The sequence below is a fragment of the Pelmatolapia mariae genome, linkage group LG20 (assembly GCF_036321145.2).
Source record: "Pelmatolapia mariae isolate MD_Pm_ZW linkage group LG20, Pm_UMD_F_2, whole genome shotgun sequence".
NCBI lineage: Eukaryota > Metazoa > Chordata > Actinopteri > Cichliformes > Cichlidae > Pelmatolapia > Pelmatolapia mariae.
This window is the reverse complement of record NC_086244.1, coordinates 33,906,923-33,928,707: the sequence shown is the minus strand read 5'-3', so window position 1 is coordinate 33,928,707 and position 21,785 is coordinate 33,906,923. Positions and strand designations below refer to the sequence as shown.

Below are 21,785 nucleotides of genomic sequence, written 5' to 3'. Positions count from 1 at the left end.
TTAAAAATATCTGAAAGTCTGGCTCCTCAGAGAGAAAATCTAAAGAAGTACAATATTGCTTATTATTTTTAGGTTTGTGGGAGATGTATCATATAGGGAAAGGAGAAATAGGCTGCAGGCAAGCTCAGTGCCTGTCCATAAGTGGGCAGCAGTGTACAGCATTCAAGTTAATGATGAATGAGTCTCTACCTCTACCTGCAGAATGTCTAAAGCAGAGTGAAACAACACTAGTACAAGCTGTAGTCTTATTAGGATCCATTATATTCTTGCAGATTGCCAATCCAAAGTGCTGGAGTCTTCTACCCCGATTCTTCTTCCTTCCTATTTCAAGGATCAAATGATTTGAATGTATGTTAACCAGACTGGTTAAATCAACTTAACAACTTTGTTCACACGCAGGATTCTCATGAACTTAACTTCTCAGCTTAAAATATGACACTTTAAGGTAAGCAAAAACAAAATCCCCTTGCTTCTTTTGAGGTATTACCTTGTATGTACTGTAATAAAAGTAAGTCGCAGGATCGTTGAATTATGTGGCCCCTGTGTCTGAAACAGTACTCGGGCTGTACTACAGTACTGCATTTTGCCTTTTCATTGAAGCCAAGGAGTAAATCTGCATGCTGTTGTGTTTAGCCCAAACCATTAAACTCTACAAAATCAACTATCTTTGCTAAGCAGTGCACTATCTGCACAGGCTCTGATGAAACAGGAGACTAACAAACCACATTGAGCTGGCCTTTATCACTGAGAAAGAGTCATTTAACAGGGTCAAAAACAACAGATGGATTAGGAGCAAAGGACTTATGACAGGCTGAGGCACAGCTCTTCGTCTCAGTCGCTGATTTACAAGTGACGGAGAGCAGAGATTCCTAAGCAGGCTGGTGAGTGTTTGTGACTCCTACAGGTGAGCAAGACTTTTGTAAGACTGTGAGGATATGAATGGAATTTGTAATCCCTCAGTCACTGCTTTTTGAACTGGATTATTTCAGTCATGAGCTATGGTTTAGCCCCGGGATATTTGATTGACTTTAAGATGCCCTAAAAGTGTTAGTATTTTGTTATGAAGAGACAACTGTCCAAACTCGCTGTTTCAGAGCGCAGTGAAGCTCAACACTGAAGCAGTGAGTGAGCGGTGATTCCAGCAGATCAGCGCCTGAGACGAAGGAAAACTGTCCACATGGACTCCAACGGTTCTGGCAGCGTGCAGTACGACCGCTGGAATGAGGACAACATCAACATGAATGTAGAGGCTTCACAGTCCTCACTGAGGAGGTGAGACTTAGAGGGTAGCAGCTGGGGTGACATAATAAAAATAATCCAGGTTTTATGAGTTTGACATTGACCATACAGTTTAAATCAAGTGTAGGAGAAAGGTTGTAATGCAGTTTTATCCATGTATCCATCTCACTTAAACTTCCTGCACCCCTTTTTTTATAGTTTAAATGATATGTAGTTACTTCCTCCAGGGAACTTTTGACAGTGTTTGTGTGTCTGTAAATGGGATCGCTCTAGGTTCTGAATGAACTGTGGTATAACTTTGTTTTAAAGGTGTAGAGTGGGGTCATGTTAATAATCTATTAAAATTAAGCTTACATCCACCATAGGTACCAAACCACAGGTACCAAATAAACCTGCCCCCTTTCTTTCCCATTCACAGGATCTGCAACAGCTTGTGTGTCGGCAGCACTGGAACAGTAGTAAAAGCAGCAGGAGCCGTAGCTGCACTGGTGGCAGTTTACATCATAGGATATGTGACGGGGTACTACATCCATCGATGCCCGTAGGGGAACCAGGAGGTCAGGAGAGAAAAGAGATTTAAAACACACCAAAAAAGCATAAGCTTCATATGCAGAATGAGCTGTGACTGAATCGGATTTATTGTGATCAGAAAATATACAAATTCATGGTTCATACTGATACTACTGCACATGAAAATGGAGTTATATCATTATATGATGTTCTATGAAAGGTAAAATATTAATTCATATCCTTCTTCATAATGATCCTGGGATAAATCGTACTTGTTTCCTGCTTTGGAGATTCTGTTATAATTATCAGACGTTCCCTACACTGTCAAAAAATATCAGGCTGTGTTTTTTTGTCCAAACTGATAACTAGAGATAAAATTCTTTGGGCAGGAGATACCTTTGGATCTACTGACTGTGGTATTTCTGTGGGCTGCAGGAGTCTTAGATCACCTTGGTTTAGACTGAGGGTGAGCAACAGTTTAGACAAACATTTGTGAGTCATTTGAAGGTCAGCCATTGTGGGTGGGTGGGGGGGGGGACTTTTCCTGAATCTGCAACAACTTATAAATTAGTGGATGACTAAGTTTAATGTTTGCTACTGCTGGTCTTTCAGCGACACTCAAACTCATCCAGACCTTCTGCTTTTGTTCGATTTCTTCCCAATTGTTCTGAACAACTGCAGCTTCAACAGTTTTGGATCTCAGCTTCCTTTAATACATTTGTATTTAACACTACTCCACACACATACTCCAGTACATCACTAAGCAGTAAAGACAAAATGGATGTTTAAAAACGTACTTTTTTACTTTTATTCTAAAAAGTGATATATTTTTAAACCTCAACTCAATCTATCTCTGTTTTTCATAAAAGAACACAACCTCTGTGTTTTCTTAAAGAACTGAACTTTAGAGAGCCTGTCGTGTTTGTGTGGTATCAGATCGTTTTAATATTTTAAATCTATGAAGTGTCTTTTGGCTTCATATGACACAATCCTGCAAACGATACAAATTAAGTTTAAGCTTTATTTAAGTTTATTAAGGACTAAACTGACATGAAAGTTAATGCCTATGAATCATTGTGCAAACAATACCAACCATTTACATTTAAAAGCACTGTAAACAGTTCAGTTGCATGCAAGGCTGAAGATCTTGTGTTAATGTGGTATTCTAGCCATTGTTATGCAGACTATAAATGATCTGCTGTCAGACAGGAAAACGCATCTTCTTGTGCCAGAACTACTTTGTGAGACACTTCATTTAGCTAATCGGTCTCCGTGGTATTTAGACCTCCTGTGCATCATTTCCCAAATGGCAGATTGAAAGCCGACAGCTCGGCTGTACAAAGACAAACTGTTTTTCCCATTTTCCCTGCGTTAGTTTATTTCTCCCACATTATTGGTTCTTGTAGCACTTGGTTTGTTTTTGCCCCCTGGTGGAATTAACCACCTGTTTGTATGACTTGTTAAAAGATTCAGATTTCAGATGTTACTCTTCCTCCTGTCATGTGTTTGGGTCCTTGAATTCCTATACCAAGACCTTTATTTACATTACAGCTTCATTTTTTTTAATTTTTTTTTTTTACAGTTTAATAAACTTTCACATATTAAAACAAACTTCTGTGAACGGAAAAAAAAATCAAATGCTCCATTATGACTTTCTATTTGCCATCCAACAATAGAAGAGAATGCTACCCCTGGTTGCAAATGCACACACCGAAATCCTTTAACTTCACAGAAACTCCAGGAAGGCTTTCCTGACAGATGCTGCTGTAGACACCATGCAAGAAACTGCTCGGCAGGACATTACAGAGAGTTAAGACACCGTACAATAAACAGAGTGAGACAGACTGACAGATGACCTCCATGTGGAGTTATAAGGACAGACTGTCTGTGGGAGTTTCAGCAAATAAATCTGCCTACAAAGAAACAGAGTAATATTATTGCACTAACAATACAACTGTCATCTCAGTTTACAGACTGGTGTTAATGGTACATATTACACTGTTTTCCTGATTTCCACATGCTTTGAATTTCATAGAGTTACAAGGACATTTCCATCCGGTTACCCTAAAAATCTCCATTCAAAAAACAACAAAACACATTACGTATCAGCAAGGATGCACAGCTATACTGACCACATTCATGACAATATCACACTTGACTTGACTGCTATCAGCAAATAGGATGATATTTAGCAGTGGAGTGTGATGAAGAGCTGAAAGACTTTCCTGGCACATAACGGGAAACAAATTAAAAATATATACATTTTAACCAACGGCCCAGGATTTCACAAACAGAACCATAATCACGCATTTATGTGGAATGAGAAAATGGCCCACGCTGATGATAAAGGACTTCTATCAATCCAACCTTTAACGCCGCCAGAAGCAAAGTTAATGGACCTCATAAAAATACATTTCACAGGGAACATCACTCTCTCCCCATGTGTTCCCCAACAACTCATCAATTCAGCACTGATAGGCTGTGTTGAAGATTCTGCCTGGGATTCCCTGGTGTCACAGACTATCTCCTGCATGGTTTCTGCTAAGAAAGCATCTATGTTTTCTGGGCTCTCTCTTCCACATACAGCTGCATCTGTTAAAGGCAAACAACCAAACAATGTGGACATGCGTCTGATAACAATTCACCATTAAATGAATCAGTGAATGGGATGCTTCTGCTTACCTTTACTATATCAGAAGTCATAGTCTTTAGTGGAATGAGTCTAGGCTCCTGCATGTGGACTTCTTGCTCATCAGCGACTATCCATGGAAAATCCTGCAGAGGCAAACACATTAATGTGACCAACACATGTAAATAACAATTCTGTGTTTCTGTGTAAGTGCATTTAAACACCTCACCTTGATTACTTGAACCTTCTCCATATTGCGAGTAGCAGCATCTCTGGTATGTACTAGTACTGTAAACGAACACCCTGTGACAAAAAAAATAAAAGTAAAACAGTTCAATCAGTCAAATCTATGAGCCCATACCACCTTATGTGCACTATAATGTCACCTTTCTCTGGACTTACAGTTTAATTGGCATAGATTTCAGACAAAGGCTTGATTATTCCATCAATTAATCTGATAAGAAATACTTTTGTCTTATTGATTAGCAATAATAAATATAGAAAACTCTACAGGTATTTCAAAATGAAACCCCAATTGGTTTCCATTTTAGAAATTGTAATGTTTTAAATTTTAACTGCATACAATACCTGTCGAAAAACAAACAAAAAAAACTAAACCTTTGACTGTATTTACGTGTCACATTAAAATGTTGTTGTTTTTTTTAAAGAAAATGTTATCTAAAATCCAAAAATATATAAATAATCTCAAGTACAGTCAAAGGGCAAAGTCAAGTAAAATAAGGTATATATACAATCTAAATTGACCTTTACTCTGTCTTCTTGGAAGGCTTTCTGACATTAATAAGAGTTGTGACAGTTTTTTCTGAGGTAGATTTGGTGTGTTCTTATGTTTATGTGTGCCAAGTGGATCAGTTAGTTTGTGTCTGTAAGCCTTTAAAGGAGTATGTGGTGTTTGCAATGAAGAAAAGTGAGCACAGACTTGAATAAATGTAAATCATTTGCTAATGAGTAAATCAGTTTATGCACCTCCTGTCTTCCAAAGGTGAACACAAATAATTACCCCAGTAATGAAGAGAATCCTCTTAAGCTGCTTAGGCAAGACTTTGTGCTGAATCATGTGACTTAAAGGATATCACTTAAAAATCTTTCCAAAACTTTTGCCGAGTATAAAAAGTTATAAGCATGTATGTAATTGTCTTCTCTTCCGGTGAGCCACGATGACATTACCTGGTGGATTACTATTTAAAACAGCATCACACACGCTGATCTTCAGGATGAACGCCCTCAGCAGCTGCTCCACGTGTGACAGCAACGTGTCTGAGCTGTGAAAACACAAACAACAGTCAGTGACCAGTGTCACCGTAAAAATGTATTTCAACGGAAGGATGCTTTTTTTTTTAGTTAACATTAAAATATGGAGGGCAACCTGATGGAGAGCAGTGGTGGCTGGGAAATCTCGAAAACAAATCTCTCTACTGGATGATGCTCTTTGTCCATGATGACCACAACCACCTTCTCTGCATCGTTCTAAGAGGCGAATGGAGGATATCAGAGCAGTAAGAGGAGAAATGAGATGACACTTTGTGTGACATTGACCCGTCACTTTCAGGACATAGCTTACCTTCTCAATGAGTGGCTTTATACAGTGTAGTGTATCTTGGATATACTGATTCAGCTCTGGGTGACATGACATCTGGAATAAAACACACCAACAGAAGTCCTGTATTAGAGAAACTAATATGCACACACCTAACAGCTGCAAACAAATAGTAATAACAATAAAACAGTACCTGCACAGGTACGTTGTACTTCTTTCGCTTCTGAAATATCCCAGAGGGATAAACCTCACGGACATACAGGATGAGATGAATAGCGACCTCCAGGAATTCACACAGAATGTCAGCAACCACTGGAAAACATGCGAACAATAAAACCTCTCGTGTTCTTGCTAATGTGACAAAGTCCCGCCAAACCCAATGCAAACATTCAGCAATATAGTGTCGCCTACTTAGCTCACGTTAATTCATAGTAAAACCCAGGCAGACAGTGACAGCATGGTTTATGTAGGTTCCATATGCCCATGACTTTGCAAGGAGGACAACTACCTATTGGAAAATTAACAGTACTCTCGCCGAGCTGACCAAACCTGGTATATATATTCCTTTAATGGCCTTACCTTGCCCAAAATTGAGATCTTGCCTCGTTAGAGTTGTCATGTTTTACTCCCCTAGTTCAGCAAAATTAAATTTAAATGCTTAATTTTCTGTACGACTTGCTAACTTGTGTAAAGCAGCAGTCTTGCTGGTCCTCGTATTGATTTTAATGGTTCAATATCGCGTTTTTTGTTGCTGCTGTACCTGACAACCGAAGAGATAAGAAGTTCAGTTTTTACAGAATTTTACACGTGTTTAAAAAACCCCGCAATGGTCCACATGAAGACACCCCGGAGACATTAGCAACCTGCCGACCCGAACCGCGGCATTTCTTTTTTTTGTACGCGAAGCTTCGTCGCCCGCCGAGGTGACGTCACTCGTTGTTTACAATCGCGTACTCTGCCGTCCACTTGTGATGACGTTGTTTGGACTGTTGGTTTTATTTTTAGTTTCCAGCTTTTTTCCCCCCACAACAATTATTACAAAATAATAATAATAATAATAATAATACCGCACGGTGATTGGCGAAAAGCACTGAAACATGTATTTTTGTCTTATATTATATTTTATTATATTATATTATAATTGATAATAGGCTTTATTTCACTAATTAATCGAGTTCACTTTTTTTTTTAGATAATTACCAATTATTAGATAATTATCAGATTTTTTTAAAAGTTGGTTTAAATTTTTTAGTTATGGTTTTATACTTGCTATGACAGCTTCATGAATGAAAATATCCTCCTTGCCGAATGCAGGTATTCTGTCTCCTCGACAAGGTTATGCCATCCCGAGGTGTCCCATTGCTCATAAATATGAAAACACACCAATTACGCATGAAACATATTGAATTAAAACATAAGTAAATCATATGCAGCCTAACTAAGGGTGACTAATGTTATACCTGGTTATTTAGACAATCACAACAATCTGTTTATTATTCTTTTTCTTTTTACATTTTTTGGTTGTTTGAATTCAAACGCTAACTTACATCAAAAGTCCTCTTCACTCTCTGTTGCACATTTAAAGCGGTCTTGGAAAGTGGCCAAATCCTCATGTGACACAAGTGGGTTATTATGTCCACGGACTTGAGATTCTCTTACCGCAGAGCGAAGAATGACATGAGTTGTGACCAAATTTGTTCGGAGGATGTTACAGCTATAAAGGTAGGCAAGGTGCTGTTTTTTTTTTTTTTTCTAGAACTGGATATTAAAAAACACCATGCAAAAGAAGAAGAAAAAAGAAGTGGAAAGTGAACTGTCCTCCTGAACACGCTATTGTATTTTAACCAATCCACAAAGATTAAACTTGGCTAAATTATAAGGTTTGGTTACCATTTATTGTTTTGGCAACCCTCAAAACCATCTTTTATGTTCATTCACTGAAGCATAATAAAAGTTCTTGTTTATCAGATGATCGGAAATACCAATAGATTGTGAGGAATGTGTGTGAAATACCATACTGCCTTAACTCAGGCCAGAATCCATATGTTTGTGCTCTCAATCACCCCTGAAAATTCATTTTCTAAGCCATGAAAAAAATTGAAGTTGTGGCATTTTCCACCTTGGACTTTGATTGTGATACAACCCCATTTCTAAAATAAGTCACACATTAACCTCCTTGACTGCCAGACCAATCGGTTTCAGTTATGACAGCTGTAAAGCTGCATCTTTATGTTTTATCTTTATGAGTTTTGAAACACTGTGGTTTTCTTGCAGATTTGAAACTGTAAAAGTCATGCCTCTCTTGGAATTCTTAGCTGGGAGCATTTCAGGTAGGAAAATCCTGTTTTTAAGAGAACAACAGAAAATGTAACACAGAGCAGTAATTGATTGTGGAGAAATAAAATGCTGTTGGTGGTTGTTGTAGGTGCACTGGGACTTGCAGTAGGACATCCGTTAGACACTGTGAAGGTTGCATGACACTTTGAAACCAATAAATATGACTTAATGCACAAATTGTTTCTTATTTATTTTTATTTACTTTTTTTTACATCTCTTCTTACATTTGTAGGTACGTCTCCAAGCCCAGTCTGTGTATAAAGGGATATTTCACTGTGTGATTAAAACATACTCTCATGAAGGGGTGGGTACCACATTTTTCCTATATTGTTTTGCAAGAAATACTGAGTGGAATAAAAAGTAGTGTGATGCTCCATTGGGATAAGACAGCACTGATCCTTTATGCTTTAATCACATCAGCTCCATGGATTCTTTAAGGGCATGGCATTTCCTGTGCTGACCACTGGCATCACCAACTCCCTTGTCTTTGGCTGTTACAGTAATGCTTTAGGTTACCTCACTAAGTCTCAGCGCAGTCGAGGCAAACCGGCCTCTGCTGCACAGGTCTTCACTGCTGGCTGCTTCTCAGGCCTGGTGCAGGTAAGATCACCTGATGTTCTGTGGTTGCACATGTCACTGCCATGCAACTGTGTATGCACAAAGCTTCATCTGTTAGAGCTGCAGGAGACCACACATGTTGCAAAAATCACTGCTCACGCCAACATTCTAGCTGCAAGCCACGAGATGCAAACATACCTACAGAAGAATCTACACCAAGTCCGTTTGAAGTACTTTATCAGCCGTTACTGCATCAGTGTGACTGCATTAGAACAGACTTTGGCAGTGTGATAGTGCTGCAGTTATGTAAGATATCCTATATGTTCAAAGTACTGGATCACCTTGACATTACACCTATAGCAGCTGTTGAGCCACAGAAACCAAGGCCACGAAGCTTCCATACACAGTTTTTTGTGCTGATGTTAAAGCCAGATGAGGTTTGGAGCGCTGCTGTTATTGAGTCAGAGTGTAGCAACTTCTACACACTCTTTCCTAAATGCTTCCACACTGGATTAATAACACTTACAGCTAATCGTGGAACTCTAGGCAGGAAGAAATTTCACAAACGTGTTGCAGTGGTGGCATCCTCTACAGTACCATGCACAAATTCAGAGGGACTGACATCAACTGGAATTTAACCATTTAAAGTTGTGGCCCAACACTTTTTCTTTATATCTTTTAAACTATATGAGTTAAATAGCACTTCAGAACAACAACGCATGACATATTACACTGTGTCATCATTTATTCAACAGAAATTAAAACAAAGCAGAAGCAGCAACAACAGGATGTGAGCATTTTCTGTATGACTTTATCAGATTCTCACATCACTGTGGAGGAGTGGCCAGCTCTTCTTTACAAGGTTGCTTCAGGTCATTGAGGTTTGCAGACATTCATTCATGCGGATCTCTGGCTTGTACTTTGGACAAAAGCCTGACTTTTTGTTGTTGTTGTTGTTTTCAGCAGCCATTCTGCTGCTGTGCTTGGGACCATTGTCTTGTTGCATGACTCAGTTTGGGCCAGGCTTTAACTGTAACACAGACCTCCTCACATTTGACTGTAGATTATTTTGGAATAAAGAGAAAGAAGTTCATGATCTACTTATTGTGTAAGATAAGTAGATCATGAACTCAGTTCCTGTGGCTGAAAAACCAGCCCAAGTCATCACCCCTCCACCACTGTGCTGACAGCTGGTATGAGGTGTTTGTGCTCATGTGTGTTTGTCTTCCTCATTAAACATTGTGTTGTGCATCATAGCAAAACATCTCCACGCTCGTCTCCTCTCAGAGGTGCTCACACTCATTAATCAAATGCATCTGGTTATCAGCACATGGCTGCTACTTACACTTTTAACTCATACAGAGTGAGTAAGAGTGTGTTTTACTTTCCATACACAGTTTACTTACTGTGTATTTTCTTAATTTTGTTAAATAAATAATGACAAAGTGTAATATCTCATGTCTTGTTGTATTTATTTATTTTGACACTTTCTAAAGACCAGATGATTTTTACTATGTCCTGATATGTAAAGCCTTTCTTTTTGCCACAACTATATTTTAAATGAATTCATCTTTACAATACCGAAGTATGATGTGGGTAATTGTTTATAAAACTGTGTTATAGCTTGATAAACTCCTTGATATCCAACATGCTTTTCAGGAGGAAAAAACATTCTTAAACAAAATAACACAATATAAAAATGACAAAACATAGAAAGTGGCCAGTTTTATTTTTCTACAAGTTAAAAATTATTAAAACACACAGAAGAGCTGTTAGGTGGTGTAATTCTGTCGAGAACAAAAGAAAAAACAAACAAATAGACAAAAAACTGCATTAAACAAATAAAGCTGGTGCTCTTGCCAAAGTAAATGTTGAAACAGCAGGATTATCACTGCTTTCACAGAAATTCAGGTTTTGTTCATGCAATGTTACATCTGACCACAAGGGGGCCTCCGAGTGTTCACTGACTGCAGCCCAGAATCAGATAAGAGATTTAGGGAAATTAAAAACCAGCTCATGTTTCATAACTGAGATTTATTTACTCTGCAGATCATGACTGGGCTTTACGCTACTTTAATCTTCTCCTCTAAAAAAAACCTGATGCACCAAGTAATATGGATCTGTTAACAGTACTTCTACTTTAATACAGACTTTCAGCAGTAGTTGTGTATTTTATGTTGCACCAGCCACACTGGCCTATTTTATTTCCAGGGATATAAACACATTAAAAACCATTAAGAAGTTGTTTTTGTTTGTTTGTTTTTGGTGGACTGAATCTTTGAGGCAATCTGTTTTCAGGTGTTGGTGTTGGCACCCATTGACCTGGTCAAGGTGCGTCTTCAGGGTCAATCGACGTCAACACGATATCGCGGACCCGTGCACTGCGTCGCTGTCATCGTGAGGGAGGAGGGGCTCAGGGGTCTGTACAGAGGAGGCCTGGCCCTCACTCTGAGGGACGTCCCCTGCTATGGGCTCTACTTCTTACCTTACGAGGTCACTCGTAAGGTTCTCACTCAAGATGGCAAAGAGCCAGGTCAGAGAGTAACTTACAAAGTCACAATCATAACATAATACTGGATATCATAGTGGGATAGTTTCTTGTATTCTGACAGATTTTAAAAGGACTTCGTCTCACAAAAGCTGCTCAACTGGAATTAGTAATTTAAATCTTTAAGGCTTTCAGTTTGTAGCGCATGAATCCAGTAATGAGGTGAACACACATGATGAAGCTGAATATAAATATATAGTTACTCATGATAATTCATCTTTATTTCTTAAGTTAGTTTTATGTTCAGAGATCCTGATTTTTAGGTCTCTGTCCTCAGGCACCTTTGCGATATTGATGGCAGGTGGATTCGCAGGTGTGGTGACCTGGTCCTTTGCCACGCCCATGGACGTCGTGAAAGCTCGGCTCCAGATGTCGGGGGCCGGCGGGCGGGAGTACAGCGGCGTCCTGCACTGCATGAGAGTGAGCGTGAGGGAAGAAGGAGTGAGGGTGTTTTTCAAAGGCCTCCTGCTGAACAGCATGAGAGCATTTCCGGTCAACGCTGTCACATTCCTCAGCTACGAGAGCCTGATGAAGATTTTCTATCCACCACCAGCCAGTCACTCTTCACAGTAAAGGGATGGACACACTGACTTCAAGGATAAAATATCTTTGAGACGATTTCAGTACAAAGAGTGTTCTCAGTTACTAAATGCTGCTTTTAAACTGCCTGTAGAATAGGTCAAAGCATCAGAAACCTGGGCACACTTTGAAGACAACCTACTGGTTAGGAAAGATTAGCTGCTGCCAGTGAGCCTCCTGCTACACGAGTATACACACTTTAGATCAAAACTGCTACAGTCAACATTTCTGCATTAACAGCATATCACAATAAAAGTGATGACTTGAAATGACTCCATAAAAAAAGACCTTTTGAGTTTGTTTTTTGGGTGTGTGACAGATGTTGTATAAAAACGCTGAGTCCACAAGTACAGTGCCGTTTACCATATGTGCTTCAAGGACTGGCCCGAGAGCAGAAAAGGCAATGGCAAGAAAAGTAAATATTTCATTATTACTTTAGGAGACGATGCTTTAGTGCTCTGTCAACATATTTCTCAGTGTTAAAATAACTCTTTCAATAAGAAATCTTGTGCACACGTGCAAAAAGTGGATATACGACATGTACACTTTACATACCGGAAACATATCGATTGGGCAACGTGCTGGAAACTCTAAGGGATTTTGCTCCAGATTGATGTGATAGCATCACGCACCTGCACATCCCTGAGTTCAATCTCCCGTTTCCCCACATCTCAAAGGTGCTCTGTTGGATTGAGATCTGGTAACTATGGAGACCATTTAAGTGCAGTGAACTCATCATCGTGTTTAAGAAACCAGTTTGAGACTGTGATATTGCTTTATCCTGCTGGAAGCAGCCATCAAAAGAAGGGTACGCTGTGGTCATAAAGCTTCTGTGTTCATGCCTAATTCTGGATCTGCCATCCGAATGTTGCAGCAAACTCAGCAACGTTTTTCCAGTTTTCTAACGTCCAGATTTGGTGAGCAAGTGCGAATTGTAGCCAGGAGTGGCCCCAACTATGGTCTTCTGCTTCTGTAGCCCATCTACTTCAACGTTAGACCTGTTGTGCATTCAAAGATGCTCTTCTGCATACATTGGTTTTAAATTATTAGAGTTACTGCAGCCTGCCTATCCACTCAAAAGTAGTTGGGCATTCCTAATAAAGTGGCTGGTGAGTGCATAACCATAATCAGGATACGTGTACACTGTGTGTAAATTAACGGCACATGATACTATTAAACACACGGCATAGTGAAAGAAAATACTTTAATCTTCTGCACATTGTCCATCAAACATTTTTACATCCTCTGCAAAAATTTTTACACCTTTGATTTGCACAGTTCCAAACACAGCTCATTATTACCTCAACACTTTGAACCTGGTCAAAAGACTGAAAAAAAAAAACATCTGCATGTTGAAAATTGAGTCTTTGAAATGCTGCTTCAGGAGGTAAAGTGGAAGGTTAGTACAAAAAGATCAATTCTTAACATCTGAATGTTTAATCAGAGCCCACACAGGGGAGAAAAAAATGTTTTCAATGTAAAGACAAAAAGTTCAAGTCAGTCAGCTCTTCTGGTTAAACTGTGGCCACAAACATGTAAGAGAAGAAGAAAAGCTGCTTCTCGAGGCACAGCAAAAACAGTCAAACTGGAAATGAATAAGACAGACATGTCCTGGGTATGGTCAGAACAACTTTCTACATACGGGTGGAGAAACTTCCACTTTCAAGTCGGATGCTGAAATTAGAAGCAGCGAGGACAGAAGGAGGAAGAGAGATTGTGTAAATTTGTAGTGACAAGCACAGGATGACTTTTGTTTTTACTGCAACTTGGGTTTTATTTTTTGTCGTTTGTGTTTTTTTAAATGCTAGAAATGCAAAATGTGGAGTAAGTTCTACAGGAAAAGATCCACAAAGAAAAACAGAACGCCTGGAAAGCACCAGCTGTTTTCCACATATGGTAAATAATTCCTTTAGTTTGAGGAACAATCAAAAGTGAGAGCATTTCCAAGTTTCTGTCACCACATAAGAGAACCAAGTGTTTACAACTGCAGCAAGCAGAGCTGAACCAGGAAGTTTGCCATGTTTACGGCAGATGATTAGCAGACACACACAAAATATGGTGCCCACCAAAGAGGTTCTGGAAAACTACCGCAGCTGTGGTTCTTTTATTAAGTAGTGTTTCATTTATTTCAGTATAAAATTCATTTCTGTTTAACAAATCACCAAAAATAACAAGAAAATGCATAAACGTCTGTTAACCAAGTGATCAAAGGAACATAGTTACACTCACAGTAACGCCTCAAGTGCTGATTTTACAGTTTATTTTAAAAAATTAAATAAAAATACCGCTGGCTGACTGCTGGACACAAAGCTTGATAGCCACTGGCAAGAACTACAGAAATAAAACCCAAGTTGTAATAAACCATTTTTTAAAAAGATTATAAATGTATAAAAACAGCAGCTTGTCCATTTAATCCTTCTTTCAGTCCTCTTTTCCTGATTACATTAACAGGGCTGCCATCCCAGCGTGGATCAGAGGTCGTGTCAGCTTTATGTGTACACCAAAAAAAAAAAAAGTGAAAAAAGTTATAACGTTATAGAGGATGAACATTCTCAGAATGCAATAATGTGGCATCCAAGTGTTTTACACATGGATCACTAACGTGTAAAGCAGTCTTAAGCTTTGGCTGGACAAGCCTCAAAAAAGGCCTCCTACCTCGGGCACTGGAGCCCTTCATACATCCTACACTCAGATGCTATTAAGATACATTTTACACTGAATTATACAATGAAGATTAACATCACTACAAAATTTAAAATCTTACAGCGTCCGGGCTTTGCAGTTCCCATGCGTTTAGTAGCTGCTATACCACAGATGAGAGATAAACTAGCATTTAATGGAATGCAAATGTAGGAAAAACACCCTGAGCTTCCTTTTACTGACCAATAAAAGACAAACAAAGGATCAAAAAGGCTTAAAGTGGTAATCCGGTCAGGTACAAAGAAATACTGGTGAGAATATTCCACAGGATGACTGATGGCTGACAGCTTGGTCACACACCCACAGCTCATCAAGCCATCAAATGGTTTACTTTAACAGTGACACTGAAGGAACCCTGAAAGACGGCAGCTCTTGAACCGGAGTGAACTGTTGATGCTTCCAGTTCATTTCAGGCAGCACTGCAGCTTTAAGAGCGGGCTACTCAGTGAGACTGAGAGGCTTTGAAGTCCTGGTCGTGGAGAAGGGGTTTGTGGTTCTGCTCAGCAGCCATGGCCTGTAAGGTTGCTCTCTGGAACTGCCTGGCTTTGTTGTACAAGAAGACCCCGATGAACACGAGGACGGTCCCGGTGGCGCTGAGGATGGTTACCTGGTTGCTGAACACAATGATGCTCAGCCACACAGACAGGGCGTGCTTAACAGTACTGGCAACACTGAGGAAGAATGAGGATGATTATTACTGGGGTTAACAACAAATTCATCCAGTTTAAACTTCTTAATATGACTTTTATATGTTCGTCCTTATGATCTGCATATAAATGTTAGAACGGTGAATTCTCAGATTAAACAGTCTCCAATCTTAATTTCAGCGTACATATAAGTTATCCTCATGACATGTCAGACTGCTTTAAAATCTCCTTCTCTCATTTTTTTTTCTTCTTTCGGCTCTGTATGATGTCAAAGAAAGGAGCGATCCCTAACATGTTCTCCAAACCTCACCAAGCTGCTGTTAGTGGGGCACAACCAATCAAAAGAAAAGGGCTAAATCAGGGGACGCCTTAGAGAGATGGAATTAAAATACCTGCACAAAGGCCCGCTGTAAACAGTGAAGCATATCCAAATTAATCAACTCAAGCCCAAGGAAAAATATATGGAGCTGGAAATGGGCATAGTAGGCCCACTTTAATAACTTCCAGCTACAGAATCTAAAAGGTCTATATTGGGAAATATACAGTGTTGTGTGCACCAGCTCCTTAAGAGCATTCTCATACTGGGCACGCTCCGCCTCAGCATCTCTGCTCCTGTCTCTCGTGTTCTTGTTCTTGTGCAGAGCACGGTAAAGTTTAAGCATTTTGTGGTTTCACTGAAGCTATTTTGGAATCTGCAGCACACATCCCATCTCTCAGGTGGGATAGGGAGCCAGACATGCTGGACTTTGTGGATTCAGATACGCTCACTAATGGCTTGGTTTGTCTATTGTAAATAGACAGCACTGAGGTGCAAATCGATGCTGTACAGTGTGCAGTCAAAGTCAGCAGAAGTTATTACAGCAGAGAACAGACTTTAGTCAGTGCCGTTGAGATGATAAGATGATACTGGTGTGACTTGAAAATCTGCAGACGCAACAAGTGGTTATCTAATAAGCTAAGCGTGGGCGGTTCAAAGACATCAATTAATTAACTGTAGCAGGAACTATGGCCTCCAAGAAACTCATGGCATGCAGGATAAAGTGCTTCTGACTTTGTGTCCTACCTGAAAGTAACAGGAGAAATCCTTCCCATGAGCGCATAGGCAGTGACGCTCTGCAGGTGGAACAGGCAACCATCGAAAAGCAGCAACAGGATGATGTCCTGACTAAAGATCAAGCTCTGTCCGCTCTTCCCAACCGTGGGGATGTCCTGGAAATTAAACAGAGAACCATCAAGAAAGTTACCCGCTTGTTTTCTTAAGTATTGTAGTGCCTAACAAGTCTGGAAATTAAGAACTTCTGTTTTGCCTCACCAAAAGGAACAGCCAGGCAGGTATGAGCATGATGACTGCTGCCGCACTGGTGTAGAACTGCAGCTCGGGAGGGCTGAAATAAGACAACCAAGTTAAAAAAAAAGAGCTGTGTGTTCACCCCATCAGCCTTTTACAGCTTAGAGTCAAAAAGCTGCATTAAAAGATTTCACTGAAGTCTTTTAAAGGGTTTAATTATCCATTTTGCACTTGTTTTTCTTCAGTTATGATCATGTACAATGTGCCCTTTTATTATCTAGCCGTTTGTCTCTATTTGTATATATGCTTTTTGTACGCAGGTCTCTCTTGAAAGACAGACCTCGCTCTCAGTGAGACTACCCGTTTAAATTAAAGCATGATTTTACCTGAATTTGTATGTGTCTCCACTTAGCAGTTTTTTGGAGAATACATTCTGTAAGCTGAGATCAGAGAGACAAGAGTTAGGGCAAAGTAGGGAATACACCACTGGTGGAAAAGCTGTGCTGTGTGCTGCAGTACCAGTCCATGATGTTGGTGGAGAGAGCAGCGGAGAAGCCGAGCATGTTGAAGCTGATCTCGGTGGCTGTGCAGAGGCCCAGGCCGGCCATGACTGGGAACAGGGACAGATTCACCCACAGCCCTGCACACAAAAGGGATAGGTGAAATGAATCACCGTGTTTATCTAAACTAAACCAGTGACCAAGGCTGCAGCTGCCTAACTGGTCTGACTACACCCAGGCACTAATATCAAAGTGAATCAAAGAACTGTTGAAACCTAACAAAAATTACATTTACAGAAACACTGTCAAATTGTTTCTCTTCCTCCTCACACCCAACTGTCAACAAATCTTTTGAACACGCCAACACCAATAAGGCGTTCACCGTTCCTTCGCACATGAAAGACACGCCCTGAAGCCAGCACAGCAACGTGAACTTTACCCGTGTACTCCCCGAGGATCAGCCTTGACATGATGACTGTGAAAATGGGCGCCGAGCTCTTCACTGTTTCAGCGAATGACACGGCAACATTCTTCAGGCTCACCAAGCCCAGAACCACTGTGGTGAACCTGCAAGTGGAGACAATGATGGCGTCTGTGCTGAACTTGCAACAACAGTCAAGAGTAATTTCTTATCAAGCTGCACTTATAAAAAACACAAAATTCTCAATGAGGTCTGTTTTCCTTTCAAATGCATGCATTCAATCTGTTATTAATCTGCATATTTACAGGAGAGCAAACAAACTCACCTCATAAGTCCGACAAACAGCATAATCATGATGAAGTTGGAGGGGTACTCGCTTCTGGACTTGTGCTGGTACAGACAGCAGGGGACAAACATCTTTAAGCAGCCTATGACGGTGGTGGAGAGCATCTGAACAGCACCTAGCAAGAAAATGGCATTTAAAAAAAAAAACACAAAAAAAAAACGAAGGCAGACATTAATTTTCATGAAGGAGAAAACACTTCAAAATACTGCTGTAATGAATATGTTTCCTGTCTGACTATGAGGGCCCATTCATGCCAAAAAATGCTGGCATCATACTAATGTGAGATAAACAGTTGTCTATTTAAATGGAACTTCAGATCACCTGATCATTTGTGTCACTGCAATTTCACTTCTGTCATCTTGTCACACTACCTTTCACTTGGCTGTGCTGTTCTGCACATTGCTTTGGCATGTTGTATTGACCTGTATAACAGCTCAGGTGCGGTTCATAGCTGAACAAACAAAAATGGCATGCACATGAACAACAGTTGGCACACACAGGTCCTCATTACTGGTAAATTAAAATCTCCTTGAATGCACCAAACCACCTAACCACAGCTGCACTTGAGTTTTATGTGAAAGTTGCCCTTCATCAATCTGAATCACAATGGCTTTTCACTAATCTTAAGATTCATGACTGAGGTGCGTGTCTCTTATCTTGTGATTATTGCAGTTAATCAGTGTTAGAAGCAGCAGAATGATTTTACTACTTCTTACCGAGCATGCTGGGCTCTCCTTCCAGCAGCGACAGTATATATTTGTTCAGAAACAAGGTGCAGAAGCTGAAGAAGTACCAGAGACCCAGATAGGTCATGGAGCGCCAGTTGGACACCCCGGACTCTGCCTCGATCACCGTAGTCTCCGTTACCGTGATCTTCAGCACCTGCTCCCCCGGGAGGCTCTCACTGCGGGTCAGCACCACTCGCTCCTGGCGGCTACGTAACGGCGACAAGAGGCACCAGAGTGGCTGCTTGCTGCCCGGCATTATTCCTGTTGCCCGAGGGCCCCCCGCGGGCCCCACCAAAAGGGGGACTCTTAATGTGGCTCAGTTTTTTAGGGTTTGTTTGCTTGTTTTTTTGGTTCTTAGTCCATCCTCTGAAAGGTCCAGCAAGCTACCTCTCAGTCTTGCTGTGATTATTGGAAATCCCTTCCTGTTTTGGTGTTTCCTTCCCAGTCCTCTGTTGCAGATACTTGGGGGGGGAAAGGAAAGATCACAGGGCAGGGGAAAATCTTTAAATAAATCACTCTGCTCTGTAATGCTGTGCCCTACTTTAAACACCAAACAAAGCACATTTATCCCACACTGCTCCAATAGTTTACATAGAAACACAAGTGCACAGTGAAATCACTTCATAAACTGTTCAACACGGTAAGCTGTGTTACGTTACATAAAGTCCATTCACTGCATATAACGCGTGTCTACTGTATCCTCCGTTGATGAAAACATGAATATAATCAGCTTGTTATGTTATAATTTTTGCACGACTAACCTTCAGCGTTAAAGCCCTGCAATTGAAAGGAGCAGCTGCACATGTGGCTAGGACGGGACTGAGGACAGACGGTGAATGAAACCTGATGAAAGTTCACTTAAACCGATGATAACACTGAGTTACAGTTACAGCAGCGAGGCTTCAAGGACCGCCAACGACACACAAACAAGGTTGACACGTACAAGGTTGGGGGGGGGGGGCTACTAGCTTCTTCCCGCAGAAACTCGCAGTGACGGGATAAAAATACTCATTGAAAAATATCACGTCACGAGGAAGACCCGGCTCTTACCTCTCTCTGTAACCTGGCTGCCTAGGCTTGTACAGACAAATACTGAGAAGACAGCGGTTCAGCGAGGCAACGGACTTATCACAGGAGGAAGTTGAGGTTAGCTAGCAGCCGCTGCTGACTGTTGCTGCTGCACTGACTATAACAAGGCGGCGTCACCCACAGAGGACGCCGCGCTCTCATCCACACTGGACAACACCCACATCGCAACACCCTTCCCGCTGTTAAAGAGCATTTACCTTTGTTTCTAGGTTACGTACAGCTGTGCACCTGGCTTCGAAACATGGTTGCTAACAATGCGCATGCGTCAAGTTACCTCGAAATAGCCACAGATCAGAAGTCTCAAAATAAAATCTCCAGCGGCGAATGCAGCGGTCACGCAGAGGGTCATGAGTTCAAGTTTGTCACATTATAAATATCTCCATAAACGTCTTTTTCAAACTTATTTATAGTCTTTAAAAAATCCTGGCTTTTTCTAGAGAAAAAATAATTAATTAATTAATGTGTGCTTTTAATTTCATACTGCCATCAGCGTGTTTCCGGTGGGGCTCACGTCAAACTTGACACTTGTCAAAAAATTATATATTCTCTAAGCTTTCCGTCCGCACAAGAGAAAACAGCACACGTGGTGAAGTTTTTAAAATGTTGAGAACAAGATATTTTTTAATCTGATTTCATGGGTGACTATTAATACAGACGTATTAATAACCAAATAAACAATAAACAAATAATGCCTAGCACTGTTACCAAGATGGCTCAGGATGGACAATAAAGACAGAGAAATCGGCATATTTAGAAATAAACAGTGTGTAGGAAACAAATGTGTGGTGTCAACATAAAGAAATTTCCATATAAAGAGGTAAAATATCAAGTCACATTTGACCCCTGACTTCTCATTCAAGCTCAAATAAGGTCAAACTTTCATAAAATGCCTTTTATCTTTAAAACTGCACTTGAAATTCTGCTGCCTTTGATTTTAATGACAACATTATATTTGACATCCAAGTATCATGTTACATTTGACCGCTCACTTTTATATTACACATCTGCCTTTCTTTCAACTTTGAAGGAATTATTACCAAGAAAAAGAATGAGCTGCCCAGTTAGTTAAAATATACTGTAGTATAACATTACACAATAAGATATTCATGTCCATTTATTTACAAATCAGTATCTATTGCCCATTACCTACTCCTCCATAATATCTGTAATCAAAGTAAACATCTGTCATGCTACTGTAAAGTAAATACTGCACAGTGAGTGAGCTCCCTTAGCGGATGTTTGTGCTCTCAAAGTGCTTTTTGTCATGAATTGATTCATATATATGGTGTTTACAGCTTTAATATCAGACCTGGAGATGACTTCAACTACTTATTTAATGGATATCAGCATATCACATAAGTAGATTTATATTTTAACACACGTGGCTGTGGTAAGATCAGTAGTACTCTAGCCCAGTGGCATGTACAGTTTTCATAGTTTTTGTGGTTTTGGTGGTTTTTAGCTTAGAACTGAATGAGCTGATGGGTTGGAGCTGACAAACAGGATATGGTAACTAACATGAAACCATGAACCCCACCTTGTTCATTCAAACAGTCCAGGTTGTTGGTGATGTAAAAGTGAGGGAAACCTTTTCTTGCACACACTGGGCCACTCCAGTGAATCATGAGTTAGAGGTCGTAGTCTCTTGCTGGATGTGCTTACCAGTTCATCATTACTTTAAGAAATGACGATCAGTCAGTCCAGAAAATTACTAAAACTTTGAATGCGTCCCCAAGTGCAGTCACAAAAACCATCAAACCCTACAATGAAACTGGCTCACATGAGGACCGCCCCAGGAAAGGAAGACCAAGAGTCACCTCCGCTGCTGAGGATAAATTCATCTGAGTCACCAGCCTTAGAAAAATCGCATGTTAACAGCACCTCAGATTTAGAGCCCAGATAAATGCCACACAGAGTCAGAGTAGAGACACATCTCCACATCAACTGTTCAGAGGAGACTGCGCGAACCAGGCCTTTATGGTCAAATAGCTGCTAAGAAACCACTACTAATTCCCTTTCATGCTCCTGCACTAATTGAAGGGTGTTGCTCCCAAAGTGCAAGGCAATATGTCTGTGAAGGTTCTCAGTCATTCAGGTCATTGTAGTCT

The 21,785-nt window shown here is 40.3% G+C and overlaps 3 protein-coding genes across 5 annotated transcripts; 1 reads left to right on the top strand and 2 right to left on the bottom strand.

Annotated features, from left to right (window-relative positions):
• Window positions 1-1,801: 1,801 nt before the first annotated feature.
• mad2l2 (mitotic arrest deficient 2 like 2) lies at window positions 1,802-6,868 on the bottom strand. Its single transcript, XM_063465093.1, has 8 exons — window positions 6,516-6,868; window positions 6,130-6,248; window positions 5,961-6,032; window positions 5,766-5,866; window positions 5,567-5,661; window positions 4,608-4,681; window positions 4,432-4,524; window positions 1,802-4,341 (listed from the first exon to the last, which is right to left on the bottom strand). Exons 1-8 carry the CDS (start codon window positions 6,553-6,555, stop codon window positions 4,303-4,305), a joined length of 633 nt encoding a protein of 210 aa, XP_063321163.1. The 5' UTR covers window positions 6,556-6,868; the 3' UTR covers window positions 1,802-4,302.
• A 1,361-nt stretch (window positions 6,869-8,229) lies between these two features.
• LOC134619292 (solute carrier family 25 member 45) lies at window positions 8,230-11,952 on the top strand. The gene is made up of 6 exons (XM_063465058.1): window positions 8,230-8,266; window positions 8,362-8,405; window positions 8,506-8,577; window positions 8,694-8,873; window positions 11,130-11,364; window positions 11,657-11,952. Exons 1-6 carry the CDS (start codon window positions 8,230-8,232, stop codon window positions 11,950-11,952), a joined length of 864 nt encoding a protein of 287 aa, XP_063321128.1.
• A 1,221-nt stretch (window positions 11,953-13,173) lies between these two features.
• On the bottom strand, window positions 13,174-19,948 carry LOC134619465 (solute carrier family 35 member E2A-like). 3 transcript variants are annotated; one of them, XM_063465299.1, is made up of 9 exons: window positions 19,875-19,948; window positions 18,577-19,049; window positions 17,840-17,975; window positions 17,533-17,660; window positions 17,113-17,233; window positions 16,980-17,033; window positions 16,618-16,690; window positions 16,369-16,514; window positions 13,174-15,329 (listed from the first exon to the last, which is right to left on the bottom strand). In XM_063465299.1, exons 2-9 carry the CDS (start codon window positions 18,842-18,844, stop codon window positions 15,101-15,103), a joined length of 1,155 nt encoding a protein of 384 aa, XP_063321369.1. In that variant the 5' UTR covers window positions 18,845-19,049; window positions 19,875-19,948; the 3' UTR covers window positions 13,174-15,100. The 3 variants fall into 3 exon arrangements, with proteins under 3 accessions (XP_063321369.1, XP_063321368.1, XP_063321370.1); XM_063465298.1 differs by lacking the exon at window positions 19,875-19,948 and adding an exon at window positions 19,639-19,868; XM_063465300.1 differs by lacking the exon at window positions 19,875-19,948 and adding an exon at window positions 19,350-19,628.
• Window positions 19,949-21,785: the final 1,837 nt, after the last annotated feature.

Excerpts from the sequence above, each read along its gene's own strand:
- LOC134619292 (XM_063465058.1), top strand. The coding sequence starts at position 8,230 with ATGCCTCTCTTGGAATTCTTAGCTGGGAGCATTTCAG. Across the intron at positions 8,406-8,505 it reads ATCCGTTAGACACTGTGAAG|GTACGTCTCCAAGCCCAGTC; the intron begins GTTGCATGACAC and ends TTACATTTGTAG. Across the intron at positions 8,578-8,693 it reads AAACATACTCTCATGAAGGG|CTCCATGGATTCTTTAAGGG; the intron begins GTGGGTACCACA and ends TAATCACATCAG.
- LOC134619465 (XM_063465299.1), bottom strand. The coding sequence starts at position 18,844 with ATGCCGGGCAGCAAGCAGCCACTCTGGTGCCTCTTGTCGCCGTTACGT. Across the intron at positions 17,976-18,576 it reads AGGAGAGCCCAGCATGCTCG|GTGCTGTTCAGATGCTCTCC; the intron begins GTAAGAAGTAGT and ends TTTTCTTGCTAG. Across the intron at positions 17,234-17,532 it reads GATCCTCGGGGAGTACACGG|GGCTGTGGGTGAATCTGTCC; the intron begins GTAAAGTTCACG and ends TTTTGTGTGCAG.
- mad2l2 (XM_063465093.1), bottom strand. The coding sequence starts at position 6,555 with ATGACAACTCTAACGAGGCAAGATCTCAATTTTGGGCAAG. Across the intron at positions 6,249-6,515 it reads AGATCTCAATTTTGGGCAAG|TGGTTGCTGACATTCTGTGT; the intron begins GTAAGGCCATTA and ends CATGTTTTCCAG. Across the intron at positions 4,682-5,566 it reads TTTAAATAGTAATCCACCAG|GGTGTTCGTTTACAGTACTA; the intron begins GTAATGTCATCG and ends TTTTTGTCACAG.